Below are 17576 nucleotides of genomic sequence, written 5' to 3' on the forward strand. Positions count from 1 at the left end.
GGCAAGAGTAAAGTAAAGTGAAGCTAGATGAGATCGTGCTATCAAATCACTGAGCATAGTGTATTCAAGAGGGCTATAAGCCTACTTATTGTTTACACTTAGATGCACCGCCGTCATGCTAATAATGAGAGTAGAGGAAGTACACACATTCTTTTTTCCCCAAATCAGACTCAACATTGACTTGATGAATGATTATTTGATTACTTGGGTTGCTACAGCACACACAATGTGCCTCTATGTGAGTTTCATTTTCTAAAACCAATAAAGCATGCAGCCTTTCATCTTAAGGGTCCATAGCTGTGTGGAAGACTAGTGATTTTGTTGTTATGTGTCAAAATTGACAACAAGTCATGGTCTACCTCATTGCTTTGAGACAAAAAGCCCTAATATGCAGGTTCTATATCAACATGCGTATACTTATTTTTAAAGGATATACAACATTCATTTTTGTTTGCTATTTAAAATGGAGATATCTGTAGTGTCCAGTCTACCTGAAGTGGGAGGGATCAGCGTCCCAAATGTCCATTCGGGCACGCTGATTGGTTGAAAGGAACAGCCTTTTTTTGATGACGACGATGATGAAGAAGAAGAAGAAGAAGAAGATGGTGGTGGTGGTAATATAGAGAGCAATAGTGATTACGTTTTTTTGTAGGCACTATCTCTGCCATGGTTCGTTGAACAAAGCCTATATGAAAATCAATGGAGTTTTTGTAGGGTTTTTGGATAAACACGAAAATAAGGTCTGTGGTAAACACAGGCTTAGGAGATCTTATACATTTTTGTTCTATGAGATAATCTTCATCAGCTAACATCACCATTTGTTCATTTTTAAGCATTTATGTCATTTAAAAAACCATAACGCACTTAAAGACTTTGTAATTCATAAAGTTCATGTTAACTGACTGACACCTCATAGAACAAAACGTATAAGATCTCATAAAACTGTTTTGACCTCAGACCTTATTTTCGCCGTTTATTCCAAAACTCTATTCTTTCCCCATTCATGTTGCCTATAGTAATGGCTGAACGAACAGAGGTAAATTAGTTCCGGTTTTTAGGACTACAAACTGTCGAGCTCTGTATGACTAGGGTTTAAGAATGTAATGGTGATGTCGTGATGATGATAAAGCCTATGAATTGCACTATCAAAATATACTGTATATATTATTATTTTGACCCCCCTCAGTTACGTGGTAGGCTATTCCTCTGAAGTCACTCATGTCAGACTTCTCGGATGCACAACTGTGCTGCGCGACTGTCAGCGTTGCGGTCTCATTCGACACTGGAGATTTTGGCGTAATCCCTGCGGTCACCACTTCTGCCGTGAGTGCATTGGATCAGATCAAAGATGATGGTTTCCGCGACATCGAGGGGTTTAGCTCAAATCCCTGTCCACAGTGTAAATCAGTTATAGCCTACTAAATCTGTAACCGTGACTGTATATTAGTGCCTTTTTCTGAGTTTTTGTAACCTTTTCTTTTTCTATGCACTTTGTAGTCCCTGCATGTCCCTATTGCGCAGGCAATTCAACCGAACTATTGTATTGTAATGAAACAGCAGGGAGCAGGTCTCGAACCCTCGACTTTCTAGCCCGAGGTCCGGCGCGCTATCGACTGTGCCGCAAAAGTATGCTCGTGCGGCAGAGTCGATTTCCGCGCTTATAAACCCAGGGTCGTTACACTACGCCCTCCTTTCAAAGAGCGCGTCCTCGCGCTAGCTTGCGACTCTACGTCTTACAGGAACGCGCTCACCGGCCAGGCACACGCACTGTCGTGGATGCAAGGTCCGATCACTTCTGACACCAATGTAATGAAACGGCAGGGAGCAGGTCTCGAACCCTCGACCTTCTAAAACCCGAAGTCCGGCGCGCTATCGACTGTGCCGCAAAAGCACGCTCGTACGGCAGAGTCGATTTCCGCGCTTATAAACCCAGGGTTGTTACAGTACCATCAAGACAAAGGACAAGCAAAACTATTTCACCATTTATCTCGTCAATCAGATCAGATTTTCAATGTCATCTTTTGGACCTTCTATACATTTATGAGTGTGTGTAGTAGGCCTAGGTCACAGTCAATGACATTAATATATCTTAATATAACAATCTAAATGTAGCTGATGCTAAGCTCCATCCAATACAAATTCATATTTAAGAATATTAACTCTGGCTCATAGACAGGGTTGGGGAGAAACTGACTGCATGTAATCATGTACATGTTATCTGATTACAAAAAAAGTAGTTCCAGCTAAAATTGTGTAATCAGATTACAGATACGTTTTAAAAACTAGATGATTACTCCTTGGATTACTTGCTTGCGAGAAAAAAAAATACATTGACCCTTTTACTGTTCTCAATGACATTCAATTCAGCCTTGAGAAAAGGCGCAAATTTAGCTTGTTCCACCTGAGCGAGTCTGACCATGAATCAGAGGCCAAAATGATGACACACCAAATGCGTTGATGGATAGTTTTTGTCTTATAATGCCTCTTAAGGGGAAAGTAAAACGATTACATTAGTGAGTATGGGTAATACAAAATTACTGATTACAATTTTGGACAGGTAACTAGTAACTGTAACGGATTATGTAACGGATTATATTATATTATTATTATATTATATTATATATGATAGAGTGGCCCAAAGGTCAGTATATCAAAAACAAACATGGACTTGCACTTCAATAAGCACTTCCCATCAAATTCCACCCAGAAATGTATCTAATTTCAACTCCATAATTTGACTTTGAACCTTAAATGAATTACACAGCAGTACACAGTGCATCCATTTAATCTGCAATGTGCCCATGTGAACCATAGAGAAAACAATCACAGACAAAATGGTCACCTTTCAAGCCCTTTATTGGTGATGTCAAGAGAAGGAGTGAGGTAGACTTGACACAGGTGAAACAGACAGAGGGGAGATGGTTTTTCCTTTCTATGGTCTGGGCTGAACCAAAAGTGAACCCAAGCTATGGGGATGTTACGCTAGCTTTACTGGGGGGGGAGGAGAGCCTTGGTTTGGTCAACCACGGTCTGGAAGAGCTTCTCCATCTGGGCCTGTAACTCATCAGCCAGAGGCTTGAACTGGGCCTGCATCTTGTCGACCAGAGGCATGAACTGGGCCTGCAGGTTATCAGCCATGGGACGCACTTGCTTCTCGATGTCACTGACAAAGGATTTCATCTGCTCCTGGATCTTCTCAGCATGCTCCTGGACCTTGTCGGTCAGAGGCGTGATTTGAGTCTTACCCTCCTCCAGGTAACCCCTATGGGTAGAGAGACACACTTAGAGAGATGTTTTCCAACAGCTGTAAACTCAGGCAGCAAGCTAGCTTTAAAGCCGACTCTATGGTACTGATGTGAAAACAGACATGTTTTAAAGGTAATATCCCTGTCAAGTACAATGTTACGAATAAATAAAATGAATAGTAACAATTTGAATGAGTGATCTATTTAGAATGACTTGATATCTTAAACGTGAAGAGATTCTACTCCATACAGAGTTGATGGTAGTTATTTTGTTGATCTGCAATAAAATCCCCCCTCAAGAGAAGTATTCTATTATATTCTATTCTATTGGAAGAGTGTGGTGGTCAGTGACGTACTGAGCCTGGCTGATCAGCTCATGAGACTTCACTTTCTCGATGGCGTCCTGGAAGTACTTGGTGATAGTCTCGATCTCAGCAGGGATGTCACGCTTCACCAGGGAACTGGACTCACAGCCTGTCATACACACACACAGAAAACACACTTAGTTACACACACTCACTACACACACAGTATTGTATTCAGTCAGAAAACAAGGATGGATGTAGTTATGATTAAAGAGGTTATAGATGAGCAGAGGAGTAAAGGGCTTGATTTTCAAATAAATATTTCTCCTCTGAATTACCTTGTTTAGCAGTTATGCGTTACTCAATTACTATTCATGAGTAGTATTAGGTATAAATGCAGAGAAGATAGAAAGTCAAAGATTTTTCTTTGTTGCGGAACAATTTATGTAATGAATTCTTACCAATGGCCAGCACAACAACAAGGGCAGCGACGATAGAGAATTTCATGATTGCTGATGGGCAAGGTGGATCTACACGAGAGGAGACAAGAGGATTAGGACGACAACAGGGAATTTCAGATGCAACATTGTACACGACATGGCAATTGACACTCAAAGATATTCTATTCACTTTCAGAAGTTGCACCTATCCTAGGTGAAACCAGGTAAATGTGATGAAATTGACCACATTAAGATCTCAGTAGAAATTGGTATCATATTTAACCATGTAGTCATAATGAAAACTTTACAGTACTTAGATGTATCTCTCTTGAGGCTACTACTAAAAAAAAGACACACTCAACACTCTGTATACACACAATAAATATGAGGCTAAACTTTAAGTGTTAAACCAATATACTGAGATGTTGGGATCAGACAAAGAAAACCATGGAAGACTTACCTTTACTTCTGGGGGTTCTTGGACCTAAGGTACCTTGTGTCTGGGGCCAAGGGGTTTTATAGCTCCTGCTGGAGAAAAGTGGCCTGGCCCAAATCTTATTGGCTACTACATGTAAGGAAGTGAACTGAGGTGGAATGTGCAAATGTGTAGTGTTGGCTGATGAACCTTGATGTGTTGCCTGTCACAATAATGACACAAAGTCCAAAAGTGTGTATTGAATGGGTTCGAGATAAGGTGCTTGCACCACAGTTAAAACACATAATACTGATTGAATAAAAAAAGTGGCATTCAATTCAACCTATCCTGTCATCCCTTCATTGTGTAGGCTTAATGCAATCATTAAAAGATTAGTTCTTTCTCGAATAATTTTTGTAAAAAAATGTAAAGATGCCCATTTAAATTTTTTTTTTTAATGCATTTTAGGTTACCCTCCTCTTTTAATTTGGGTTCAACTATATGGCAGTTGGAAGTTGCATAATTCTGTTTCCCCCCATCATTCATTTGTTTCCAATGTTTTGAGGTTTTATCAACTCGTTTTCTGAATGACTGGAGGAGCTAGCATTTTTATAGAAAAATAACATTGATTTTGGGGCAGAAACTCCCAGCAACACAAATGAGAGAAGCTTGGTAGTGTGCGTGTTAACCAGGGTTGAGGTCCATTCGAATTGAAGGCAGTAAATTCTAGCCTGGCTGATACCAGTAAACTGAAATTACAATTCAATAATTGAAAAAAGGCATCTGTTGTCAATTCATTCTCAATAATCTGAAAAGGGGATGCTATTTATGTCAAAAGTTTTGGGGATTTTCAATTCAAATAACTTCCTGAATAGCTAGTCTTTATTACACAGCCATTAAACACACATTTCTTAGAAAAACACTGATAGTAACATGACATTCCAGGTTGGACATCCCTTAGAACAGTAATATCTGTCTATCAGCGATTGCCTCACTGCACATTACCACTGTTACAGTTCCAGGCAGAAACAGAGGGCCTCAGATAAACCCATCACATCAGGGGAATGGTAGATACATTGTTTGTATATGAACGTACTATTCCTGAGGACATCTATTTCGGTTATAATGTGAAACTAATGGGAATTGCATTGTTTTATGGTTTGGTTTAGGTCAGTTGGAGTCAACAAAAGAGATAACATTTCCTGTTCAGTTGATAGATTGAGAACAGAGATATTGGTATGTGCTCCGATAGTCGCATGCTATAGTTTAACGTGGACAACGTCCCGATTTCTCTGTACTGTTGGATTATCTTTCTCTACTGGGTAATCTAAGGTAATGATGACACATATTATCATTCATGCATACAGCAAGAATGATCCTCTTTGATATAAAGATGATCTTAAAATGTAACACATTGGAAATACAGAAGATATACTGTATATAAATTGCACATTGCATGACTGAATATGAATAGAAAGAACCATCATTAAAAATGTAATATGACTTCATTCATTATTTTGCATCTCTCCAAGCAATGCAATTATCTCAGGAAATTAGATTGGCTGGACCAGAGATCCCAATGTGAAATAGTTCACATGTGCCCAAGACGTTGACTGAACAATTTGTCATAAATATCACCCTCCTCCAACTCGTGGATAAAGTCATTTTTGTATTTCCAAGTTCTTTCATTATTTTTCAATCTCTGCATCTTTCTTTGTATGAAGGTTATGATTCACTTAAGGGAATGCAATGTTTAGCACATTCTGCACAGCGCAGGCAAAGAAAAGACAGGAGTCACTGCGTAGGCTGATGGGAAAAGATTGTGATGAGATTGGTAGTTTCAGCAACTTTCTTACAGAAAGGCACAGCCTATTTTGTTGAGGAAGATCTATCTCTCTCTCTAGGTTATTTAGAATTTTTTTGCTGACCTTTTCCCAAGGTGTTGTGATGTGTGCTGTGCTGTCCCTGCTCCGGCCTACATGTCAAAGCATTTACATTTAAGTCATTCAGCAGATGCTCTTATCCAGAGCGATTTACAGGAGCAATTAGGGTTAAATGCCTTGCTCAAGGACATATCGACATATTTTTCAGCTTGTCAACTCGGTTACTGCTGGCCCAATGATCTTAACTGCTAGGTTACCTGACATTTACATCTATGAAATTCAACTAATAAATATAAACTAACTGACACAAATAATTCAGTGATACCCATGTATTAATGTATTCATTCAGTTTTCAGTATTTCACATTTCTAAATATATATTGGATTCAAGTTATATTCTTTCTATATCGTTTCTGATAACAGGGGTGTATTCATTAGTTGAATTGCGCTGCCAAACGTTTAGCAACAGACGAAACGTTTAGAAATCGGAATCCAACTAACGAATACACACCGACAGGGATACTTCCCGGATATCGTCAACGCTCACGCGCATCAGCGCAAAAACAGGAGCTAACAACATGGCTGACGTACTAGATCTTCATGAAGCTGGAGGCGAGGACTTTGCTATGGATGAGGATGGTGATGGTAAAATTTATGAAACAGTAGTTCTGTGTTGTTGTTTTTTTTGCTTACTATGGACTCGCTAAAAGTGCGTATTTTGGGAATGTTCGGCTAACTGAGTGAATAGTATCCGCAAATCGTGGATGCGTGTTGCCTGTTGGGCCTTGCAGTCATTCAAACATGCTAGTTGGCTAATGTATTGTGGTAATAACTTTTTGAATTGTGCCTATTTCGTTTAGAAAATAGGTGTTAGCTAGCGAATATGTATAGTTGCCACTCTTCGAGGAACTGAAAGAAGGTTTCGTTTGTCATTGTTAAAATATGGCGATTAGGTTGTGAGCTAACGCGTTAGCAAGCTATCGGGCTAACGTAACTAACACCAATGTAGCTATGTAGACAATACATTTGTTTGGAAACTGCGAGGTCAATGTTAATAACTCGCAAATGACATAATCAGCCTTTCTTGTGTCGACTATTGTAAACTGATGGCGATTAGCATGTGAGCTAATGAACGTTAGAAAGTTAACGTTAGTTAGCTAGATGACTAGTTTAGCAAATGTACTACTAGCTACACCAATCCAAAGATTAACGTATCATAGCTACTGTTAATAACGTTAGCTAACACCCTTTCAATTTACGTGACCAATCTACTTTAGCAAACGTTACTACACCAAGCGAGCTAATTAATTTGTTTGTAAACCGTGAGGTCAAGGTAATAACTTGTCAACTAACGTTAGCTATTATAATTTTTTTCTGTCGAGTTACTGTAGCTAGCTGTCTTTTACTGACGCGTTAGGCTATTTATTAGTTATACTCTAGGTAAGTCAGTAGTTATCACTTTCATTTCACTAATGTGTTTCTGTAATGTCTTCATTCCCCAGACAGCATCCACAAGTTAAAAGAGAAGGCAAAGAGGAGAAAGGGACGAGGTTTTGGTTCAGGTGAGTTAGCACTGCAGTTCTGACTCCTAACCTGGCTGTATTCTGCTTCTCCAATTTTTCACTTATCCAATAGTGTATGGACAGTGTACAATTATGTTTTAGGTGGGATGCATGATGCAATTTCTTCCCTTTGTTCTCTGCTGTGCTAGAGGAGGGAGCGAGGTCCAGAGTGAGAGAGGACTATGATACCGTAGAGCCGGATGGAGACGAGCCAGGTCCTCAGAGATGTAAGTGCCATGATGAACCTAGGGTGGACAGTCACTTCTGAATCGGGTGTTGATTTGAAACAGTGGTTTTGTACATTGTCCGAGTTTCAAATGCTCATTCCAATATGAATTTAATTTAAATATTGTGTTATAGCAGGTGGTAGCCCTAGTTAACCATAGAGGCAGTTATTTAACACGGACATGTTTGTCTTTTGATTCCCTCAGCTGTGGAGGGTTGGATCCTTTTCGTGACTGGGGTACATGAAGAGGCCACTGAGGAGGACATCCACGACAAGTTTGCAGAGTTTGGAGAGATCAAGAACCTACATCTGAACCTGGACCGAAGAACAGGTTACCTCAAGGTTAGGCTGAATTCCCATATCTACACAGCACATTTTAAATTAGGATTTGTTGCTTGGCCAGTTGACAGGATTCATTTGCCTGGCTAATATTGTACATTTCATAATTGTGTAATCTGTTGTGCAATGCTCTTTTAAGCCACAAGGTGGAAACAATACACTGGACATGGACCAATGACAATGGGCTTTTTGTGACTTTACAGCTGAGCAGACATAAAAATTATGCTGTGGTGTAAAATATTTTTTGGGGTTGTCTATTTATATTTTTGACAACTTTTATTCCACTACATTCTTAAAGAAAATATGTACTTTTTACTCCCATTTTTCCTGACACCAAAAAGTATTTGTTACATTTTGAATGCTCAAGTGGGACATATTTATGGTCCAATTCACGCAGCTATCAATAATAACGCGTTGTCATCCCTACTGGCGACCTCACTAAACACAAATACTGCATTTGTAAATGAAGTCTGAGTGTTGGAGTGTGCCCCTGACTGTCTGCAAAAACTGAAATAATTGTGCAGCTTGTTTGCTTGGTAAGGAATTTGATGTATAGCATTTACTTTGACCCTATGTATGACAATTGAGTACCATTTTCTCCCCACCACTGTACATTTAAAACAATAAGCATTTTTTTTTTTTTACTTGAGTCACTTTCTAATACGGTATTTTTACTTTTACCCAAGTATGACAATTGAGTGCTTTTCCACCACTGAAATTAGCATTCCAACAATATCTGTACAATCATTAACTGGTTACTATGTAGTGTGGTTGGACTATAGCAGAGCAACACTTCCTGCAGCTGCTCATCTCAACGTCAAGGCATGACACGTTCAGGGAATCCAATGGGCTGCTTTAGCATTAGCTACCTAGCACGGCGACGCAAAAGCTTGTTTAATTAAGAACTAGCTGCATTTCGATCACACCAATCTGCCATTTTACGTTATGGGATAATTAGGAATACAGCGACACCTACCATGTCTGTATTGCGGTATGTTATCCTGTGCTTTTTAGTCTGGGTTCAGAGGTCTCGTATTGACCTGCGACCGTTACGACAAGAAGGGGAAGCCCTATCGTTGTAATATTATGGCTATTATTTGACTCATCACTGACTCGTGTATTTGCTCATCAATCCTTTTCACAGGGTTATGCGCTGGTGGAGTATGAGACGTACAAAGAAGCCCAGGCAGCCATGGAAGGGTTGAATGGCCAGGACATGATGGGCCAGCCTATCAGTGTGGACTGGGGCTTCGTCAGAGGACCACCCAAGAGCAAGAGGAGGTGAGTGTCATAGAGTGAGCAGTATTCTGCTGTGGAGGGTAATTGTAGGGGTTTGGAGCTGCGAGAACACTTTAAACAAGTGGGCAAAACCCAGAACTAAGGGCTTCACTTGGATATCTCCATTTCACATTTTATGTATAAGATATGACTCGTTTGGGTCTATATAAAGAGGGGAACAGAATGGGTGCAGAGGCTTAACTTTATTTATTTTTTTTAAGTGTAGGTTTACGTGTAAATTTGTAGTCCTGTGTGTTATAAATGGTTTTGTTGATTTAAAACCTTTCCTCTGTTCCCCACAGGGGTGGTGGACGTAGACGCAGCAGGAGTCCAGACAGGAGACGACGTTGATTCCCTCACATAGTGTAGCCCCAGTTCCGAGCAAGGGCTGTTGTCATCTGCTCTTTAAAGGGTTATTTTTTTATTACATTTGTGCTTTGTAATAGCATTTACTTCACTGATGGCTCTATGGTAAACCGGTTTAAATTGACCTGACAAGCGTGCTTTAGAGACCAAATTATTAGTTGTTCCAGCAAAATGGCAAGGCTGCCAATTCTTTTTTGTTTTTTGTTGCTGAAACAACAAACACCAAATACACTATGATCAGTGAAACTTTGTTTGCACAAAAAAAACTGTTTTAAAGTAGTGGTATGTGTTTTTCTTATGGATCCCTCTATTCTGTTTCAAGGTTTGGTTATGTTCTGGGCCCTGTTTCCCAAAAGTTCATTGTTATAACCATAGGATCCTTGGTTTTTAATGACGAACTTACTCTTAATGTTTTTAGGAAACTGTGCATTTGAGCAGCTTTTTTTGATGTATTACATGGGAATAAAACATTTTAAGTGGATCGTGTGTGCCATGGTCATTTATGTTAGGATGTTAAATGTTTTTTGTGGCATTTTGGGAGTGTGTGTGTGTGTGAACACTGAACAAAAATATAAATGCAACATGTAAAAGTGTTGTCCCATGTTTCATGATCTGAATTAAAAGATCCCAGAAAGTGTCCATTTGCACAAAAATCTTATTTCTCTCAAATATTGTGCAGAAATGTTTACATCCCTGTTAGTGAGCGTTAATCCTTTGCCAAGATAATCCATCCACCTGACAGGTGTGGCATATCAAGAAGCTGATTAAACAGCATGATCATTACAGATGCAACTTGTGCTGTGGACAAAGGGCCACTGAAATATGCAGTTTTGTCACACAATGTCAGAGATGTCTCAAGTTGAGGGAGCGTGCAATTGGCATGCTGACTGCAGGAATATCCACCAGAGCTGTTGCCAGATATTTGAATGATAATTTCTCTACCATAAGCTCTATCAAATGTTACTTTAGAGAACTTGGCAGTCTATCCAACCGACCTCAACTGCAGACCACGTGTATGGTGTTGAGCGGTTTGCTGATGTCAACGTTGTGAACAGAGTGCCCAATGGTGGCGGTAGGGTTATGGTATGGGCAGACATAAGCTACGGACAACAAACAATTGCATTTTATCGAAGGCAATTTGAATGCACAGACAGATATACCGTGACGAGATCCTGCGGCCCATTGTGAGGCCTATTTTTTAAAGGTATCTGACCAACAGATGCATATCTTTATTTCCAGTCATGTGAAATTCATAGACTTGGGCCTAATGAATGTTTCAATTGACTGATTTCCTTACATGAACTGTAAGTCATTGATTGTTGCATTTATAAACTGGGTGGTTCGAGCCCTGAATGCTGATTGGCTGACAGCTGTGGTATATCAGACCATATACCACGGGTATGACAAAACATGTATTTTTACTGCTTAATTACATTGGTAACCAGTTTATAATAGCAATAAGGCACCTCGGGTTTGTGGTATATGGCCAATATACCACGGCTAAGTGCTATCCAGGCACGCTGCTTTACGTTGTGCATAAGAACAGCCCTTAGCCATGGTATATTGGCCATATAACACACCCCCTCGTGCCTTATTGCTTAAGTATATCACAGGAGGTTGGTGGCACTTGTGGTAATGACTTTTGTGTGCTCGTGGGAATTACTGGAGCGGAATTGGTGGAATGGCAAACATATGGTTTCCAGGTGTTTAATGTCATTCAAGTTACTCCATTCTGGACATTATGAGCCGTTCTCACCCCAGCAGCCTCCTGTGATGTATCTACAGTATGTGTATATGAATCAGTCAACCTTTATGCAAGATAATGAAATGTACAGGTACAGTGTCTTATGAAAGTACTCATACCCCTTGATTTATTCCACATTTTGTTACAGCCTGATGTCAAAACAGATTAAATAGATTTTTTTTCTCACCCATCTACACACAATACAACATAATGACAAAGTGGAGACATGTTTTTAGAAATGTTTTCTAACTTAAGTATTCACACCCCTGAGTCAATAGTTTGTAGTAGAAGCACATTTGGTGGCGACTACAGCTTTGAGTCGTCTTGGGTATGCCTATCAGATTTGTACATCTAGATTTTGGGATTTTCTCCCATTCTTCCTTGCAGATTTTCTACAGCTCTGTTAAATTAGATGGGGAGTGGCGGTGAACAGCAATCTTCAAGTCTTTCCACAGATTTTCAATGGGAACCAAGTTTAGGCTTTGGCTGGGCCACTCAAGGACTTTCACATTCCTGTTCTTTAGCCATTCCAGTGTTGCTTTGGCTGTATGCTTAGGGTCATTGTCCTGTTGGAATGCACATTTTTGCCCCAGCCTAAGGTCGTTTGCACTCTGAAGCAGGTTCTCACCAAGGGTTTGCCTTTATTTGTAAATTCACAGCAGGGATGCTGTAATATGTTTTACAGTGAAGAAAATAGTACTGTAAACTATATTACAGCATCACTGCTGTAAAGAAAAATTACAGTATTCAACTGGCAACTGTGATGCCAGTATAATGCTGTAAATATACAGGGAAAAGTTTTTCAGTGCACCCTTCCTTACCAGTCCCCTAGTCCCTGCCACTGAAAAACATCCCAGCAGCATGATGCTGCCACCACCATGCTTAATGGTATGGATGGTGTTAGACCAGCTCTCTGCAGGTCATTCACTAGGTCCCCCCGTGTGGTTCAGGGATTTTTGCTCACCGTTCTTGTGATAATTTTGACCCCACGGGGTGAGATCTTGCTTGGAGCCCCAGATCGAGGGAGATTATCAGTGGTCTTGTATGTCTTCCATTTCCTAATAATTGCTCCCACAGTTGATTTCTTCAAACCAAGCTGCTTACCTATTGCAGATTCAGTCTTCCCAGCCTGGTGCAGGTCTACAATTTTGTTTCTGGTGTCCTTTGACAGCTCTTTGGTCTTGGCCATAGTGGAGTTTGGAGTGTGACTGTTTGAGGTTGTGGACAGGTGTCTTTTATACTGATAACAAGTTCAAACAGGTGCCATTAATACAGGTAACGAGTGGAGGACAGAGGAGCCTCTTAAAGTAGAAGTTACAGGTCTGTGAGAGCCAGAAATCTTGCTTGTTTGTAGGTGACCAAATACTTATTTTCCACCATAATTTGCAAATAAATTCATAAAAAATCCTACAATGTGATTTTCTGGATTTTTTTCCTCATTTTGTCTGTCATAGCTGAAGTGTACCTATGATGAAAATTACAGGCCTCTCTCATCTTTTTAAGTGGGAGAACTTGCACAATTGGTGGCTGACTAAATACTTTTTTGCCCCACTGTACATATCTCCCTGGCATATTACATAATTTATGCAGCATCACACAATACATGTTTGGAATCACCTTGTTCTGCTGTGCTCACTTGAACAGAAGGTAAGGCGGCAGTCTTTCATGGGCAAATTTTGTCATCAAACTTTGTCATCAAATTCTTGCATTCTCTGGATTTATGGTGCTTTCAAGACAACAAGGTCGAATCATGATGACGTCAGTGATCTTTAGGTCAGAGCTCTAGCAAGAGGCCAGATTTCCCGACTTGCAATTCGGAGAAAACGTATTTTCCCAGTCTGAGCTCATATTCTTCCAAGTTCCCCGTTGTCTTGAACTCACTGAAGGCTGAGATTTCCAAGTTCAGAGTTTCTAGTTGTTTTGAGCGCAGCAGAAGTCATGCTGGATTGACAGCATGGCCAATGTTGAATGTTTATCATTTTTAACTTGGAAAATAGACCCTTAAACCCATACTTTGACCACAAACCCACTCCCCTGAATAACAGGCTGGCGATTGCTTTGCAATGCTTGCAGTTAGCCACTGACATGGTGTCAGTGACAGAACACTGATCCAATCACAACGCAACTAGAGAACATTACCAACTGCTACGCTCCACATTTTCTGCTGGCAGCCCCACCACCACAGAAAGAACTGTGCTAGGCTGAAACACCTGCGTTTTTGAGCTGCCTTACTCAAGAAAGCAAAAAAGAGACCATGTTTGTATGTGGCTTTATTAACTCACCTGCCCTGAATGACAGAATTGTTATGAGGCCAGTGGCGACCTATGTTGGACATCTACGGACAGTTCCTTGAACTTCATGGTATAGTTACTGCTCCGATGTGCACTTCTTCTTCTTCTTCTTCATTGAGATTGGTTGGCAGGTCGCATCCAACTTTTAGGTGCATACACCACCACCTACTGTACTGGAGTGTGAGGCCAGTCACCGCCAGCCTACATTAACCGGTAATTCAAAATTGGGAGAAAAGGGAAATTACCCTGCCAACTATTAGCCCTTACGAAAAACACCACCACCCCATTCCAGTACTTAACCCTATCTGATCCTACAATAGGCCAACAGCCTGGGAGAACAGAACACTACCACTCAACATCCCCTGCAAATCTTCTGCAGTAAAACCTTGCAATCCCAAGTTCTTCTCTGCAGCTGCCACCACACAACCTCGATTTTCTTTGACTTACGTTCCAGTTATGCAGTACAGTTGACAACCAATGCTATGAATGCTAAAAAACCCACCTCACTGAAGCACATATTATTCCCAGCCCTCTCTATTGGTCTCTGCATACTCACAGGAATCATTTCAGGATCCCTCACCTTGTACCCATCTTCCTCTACCACTGTTTTCACTGCTCCAGCATACACACACTTTCTATACTACTCTGACCCTGGCAACCTATCTTTCTCTCACCGGACACCTCCGATCTCTAGCCCCATGGGCACCCCTACAGCTTACACATATTACTTTCTCCACTGATACTACACATTCCTTCATCTCATTACCTCCTGCACACTTCTTACATCTAGGAATCTCCCTCCTACACACTGCTGCAACATGACCATAAGCTTGGCACCTAAAACATTATAGTATTTTCGGAAATAAAAGCTCTCACGAGATAACACATCCTAACTTCACCTTGTCAGGCAAAGACTCTGCCTCAAAACTCAGCAGGCCAGACAACGTCTTCTGTTTCACCATGCTCTCCACCGGGTCTGCGTCACACCAAATGACAGGCGTCACAGACACTAGGAATCTTCCATTAAAGCTGATCTTCCTCAAAACGTAATGGTACCCACGTTATCAGTCCTTGCAACAGTACCCTGCTCTGAAGAGCAAAGCAAGTCACAGTTACTGTCCCTAGTACCGTAGTCCAGAGCGCCCGCTCCTTCTGGACGTAAGAAACATAGTAAAGTCCACTTCGAGTTACTTTCACCAACTCAACAGTCTCCAACCTCTTCTCCACCTAACCTGACACCACATATGGATCAGCTAGAATACAAGGATCCATTCTCTCCACAAATCTCACTCCCACTGGGACAGAATCATCCCTGTCATCATCAGGATGAGGCACGAACTTGGCGGTCCTCACCACAGGTGCTTCACCCTCACTCTTGTCAGGTTCCATCTCTGAGTTACCGGAGCACATATCCCTCTTTTTCCACATGATGGCAACCTTCCTCACAACATCGCTTTCCTCTACACTCAGTTTCTTTTCGGCGGTCACCACTGCACCGGCCACCGCATTTAATTAATCCTCACTCTCGTCACTCTCAATTTCCTCTCAATTTCTATAAATATTGAAGATAAATTAAATGTTAACATTTTAAACAACTTTACTAGGCAATTGAAAATCTGAGCCAAAACCCTGTTTTGAAGAGATTTGATCATGTACATTACTTTTCCTTCTGCTACAAAATACCTTTCCCAAATATGTCCTGTTTAGTATGTAGAATACAGTTATCTTATTGCTGAGTGATGGGAGGCAATTTAGGGAGGTGAGACTTTGGCTTTGTGGCTCTTTGCTGACAGAAACGTTCCCTTAATTATCCTTATTCTGGTGAACCTCAATCTCCACCACACTCAAGGGCCCAGAGTCAACTGAATGCATGCTGTAACACAACAAAATGTTGAATAGGTCAAGGGGTATGAATACTTTCTGAAGGCACAAATTTGCACATTAGCTACATCACCTAGGTGACCTCATCGAAGGAACAGTTCCCGTCCCATCCCTAGCCTTGAATCGACTGCCTGCCTCTCATTTCTCTGCAGCCAATCGGCGTATGAAGGTTCCCCCTCTCTCCCTTTTCCATTTGACGTTAGCTACACTGGGACGTTTCAGTCAAAAAGTATCGTGTGGTCATTGGTGTTTTGGATTGTCAGTCAACATCAGTCTGTTTTGCTATTGGCAGGCGACATAATTTGGCTACCTCAGCTGGCCTGACTCAGAAGCGCCTTGGTTGACATTGTTGTTGTTGTAAGTAAGAAACTACTTTGTCGTTGAGTCTTGTTTTGGATTTACTGTAGACTGCAACCTCCGGATTAGCTCAAAGTCAGGAACAACTGGTCTAATAAACGTGGTTTTCACAATATTTGTCGAGAGGGAGGACCATTATGGGACGATGAAAGAAATATCTGCGAAGCCGCTCAAGGTAAGCAGACAAGGGACACTCAAATGCTAGCTAGCTGGCTTGCTAACGACTTTAGCTTGTAACATTATAGCTAGCTGGCAACATTTTGGACAAGACGACCCGTAGCTGGCTTTGTATGAACCGTTTTAATGAGTTGGAAGGAAGTAGCTCGCTAACTCATTAAATGGGAAGTTTTAAGTGGGAGACTCCAAGACGGCTAAAACATGAAACGGAGCGGGTTCGATTTACCAACTAACGTTAGCTAACTAAGTTACCTAGCTAACGTTAGCTAGTCAGCCCAGCCGGATAGCTCATTTAGCTACTAGCTAGCTAGACTTGTTAACGTAACTTGCGTTAGTAACGGGCTAGCTAGCTATAACGTTAGCTTCCAATTTAATTCAAGTCGCGTTAACAATGTTGCTTCGGTTACTGTGCCTTGCTAGCAAACGTCTGTTAACTACGTTAGGGATAACTTTGCTAACATTAACGTTATCTAGCTGGCTAGTTTTCTTGCCCATCTGCCTAGTTAGTCAGAGAAGGATAGGACGAAGATGTACTATGCTTAGTTAACTAACGTTAGTTTCGTTAACAAAGTTAGCTAGCTAACGCTTAGCCCATTCATAGACGACTTACACATACCAGTCGGCTCCTTTAGTAACGTTACATTCTTGGTATAACAAACGGTAAGTTAACGTTAGCTGATTAGTTAGCCATTACACCCTCTCCTTGTACCCTCATACAACTCGCCTTGTATCATTCTCTCCCCATCTAATGTTAGGTCTATGAATCCAATTAAGGAATGAGCAACTTCAAACGGGAGGCCTCTGTCAGTCAATTGTTGGTCAAATATTCAGCAAATCGTTGCCCTGTTGCTTGCTATAATTAACGTTTTAAAGTAAACCCATAGACATGCAGAGAATATTAAATGTTATGTCAATGCAAGGGACTCCTGCTTTATAGGTATTTGCCCCAGAGAGTTTAATAATGGCCTGTATTTAGGCTATTGCTTAGTTAATTGTAAAACATTGACAATACATTTCAATGCCACTCTTAGGTCACTAATATTCTTCCCTGATGATTGAAACCAGTGA

At 40.8% G+C, this 17576-nt stretch overlaps 3 protein-coding genes across 4 annotated transcripts in view; 2 read left to right on the top strand and 1 right to left on the bottom strand.

Moving 5' to 3' along the window:
- Positions 1-2838: 2838 nt before the first annotated feature.
- On the bottom strand, positions 2839-4533 carry LOC129857495 (type-4 ice-structuring protein LS-12-like). Its single transcript, XM_055925814.1, has 4 exons — positions 4451-4533; positions 4012-4080; positions 3602-3719; positions 2839-3262 (listed from the first exon to the last, which is right to left on the bottom strand). Exons 2-4 carry the CDS (start codon positions 4055-4057, stop codon positions 2989-2991), a joined length of 438 nt encoding a protein of 145 aa, XP_055781789.1. The 5' UTR covers positions 4058-4080; positions 4451-4533; the 3' UTR covers positions 2839-2988.
- A 2283-nt stretch (positions 4534-6816) lies between these two features.
- LOC129857496 (RNA-binding protein 8A) lies at positions 6817-10539 on the top strand. 2 transcript variants are annotated; one of them, XM_055925816.1, is made up of 6 exons: positions 6817-6926; positions 7790-7849; positions 7999-8076; positions 8281-8417; positions 9559-9695; positions 9995-10539. In XM_055925816.1, the coding sequence occupies exons 1-6, from the start codon at positions 6866-6868 to the stop codon at positions 10041-10043; spliced, it is 522 nt and encodes a 173-aa protein (XP_055781791.1). In that variant the 5' UTR covers positions 6817-6865; the 3' UTR covers positions 10044-10539. The 2 variants fall into 2 exon arrangements, with proteins under 2 accessions (XP_055781791.1, XP_055781790.1); XM_055925815.1 differs by having other exon boundaries at positions 6823-6932.
- Positions 10540-16288: 5749 nt separating this feature from the next.
- The window catches only part of LOC129857497 (OTU domain-containing protein 7B-like), a 31821-nt gene continuing 30533 nt past the window's right edge, over positions 16289-17576 (top strand). The window contains exon 1 of the mRNA XM_055925818.1: positions 16289-16506. The gene's annotated coding sequence lies outside the window, so the exon portion shown is untranslated. The remainder of the gene's footprint in view (positions 16507-17576) is intronic.

The sequence above is a fragment of the Salvelinus fontinalis genome, chromosome 6, assembly GCF_029448725.1.
Source record: "Salvelinus fontinalis isolate EN_2023a chromosome 6, ASM2944872v1, whole genome shotgun sequence".
NCBI classification, from domain to species: domain Eukaryota; kingdom Metazoa; phylum Chordata; class Actinopteri; order Salmoniformes; family Salmonidae; genus Salvelinus; species Salvelinus fontinalis.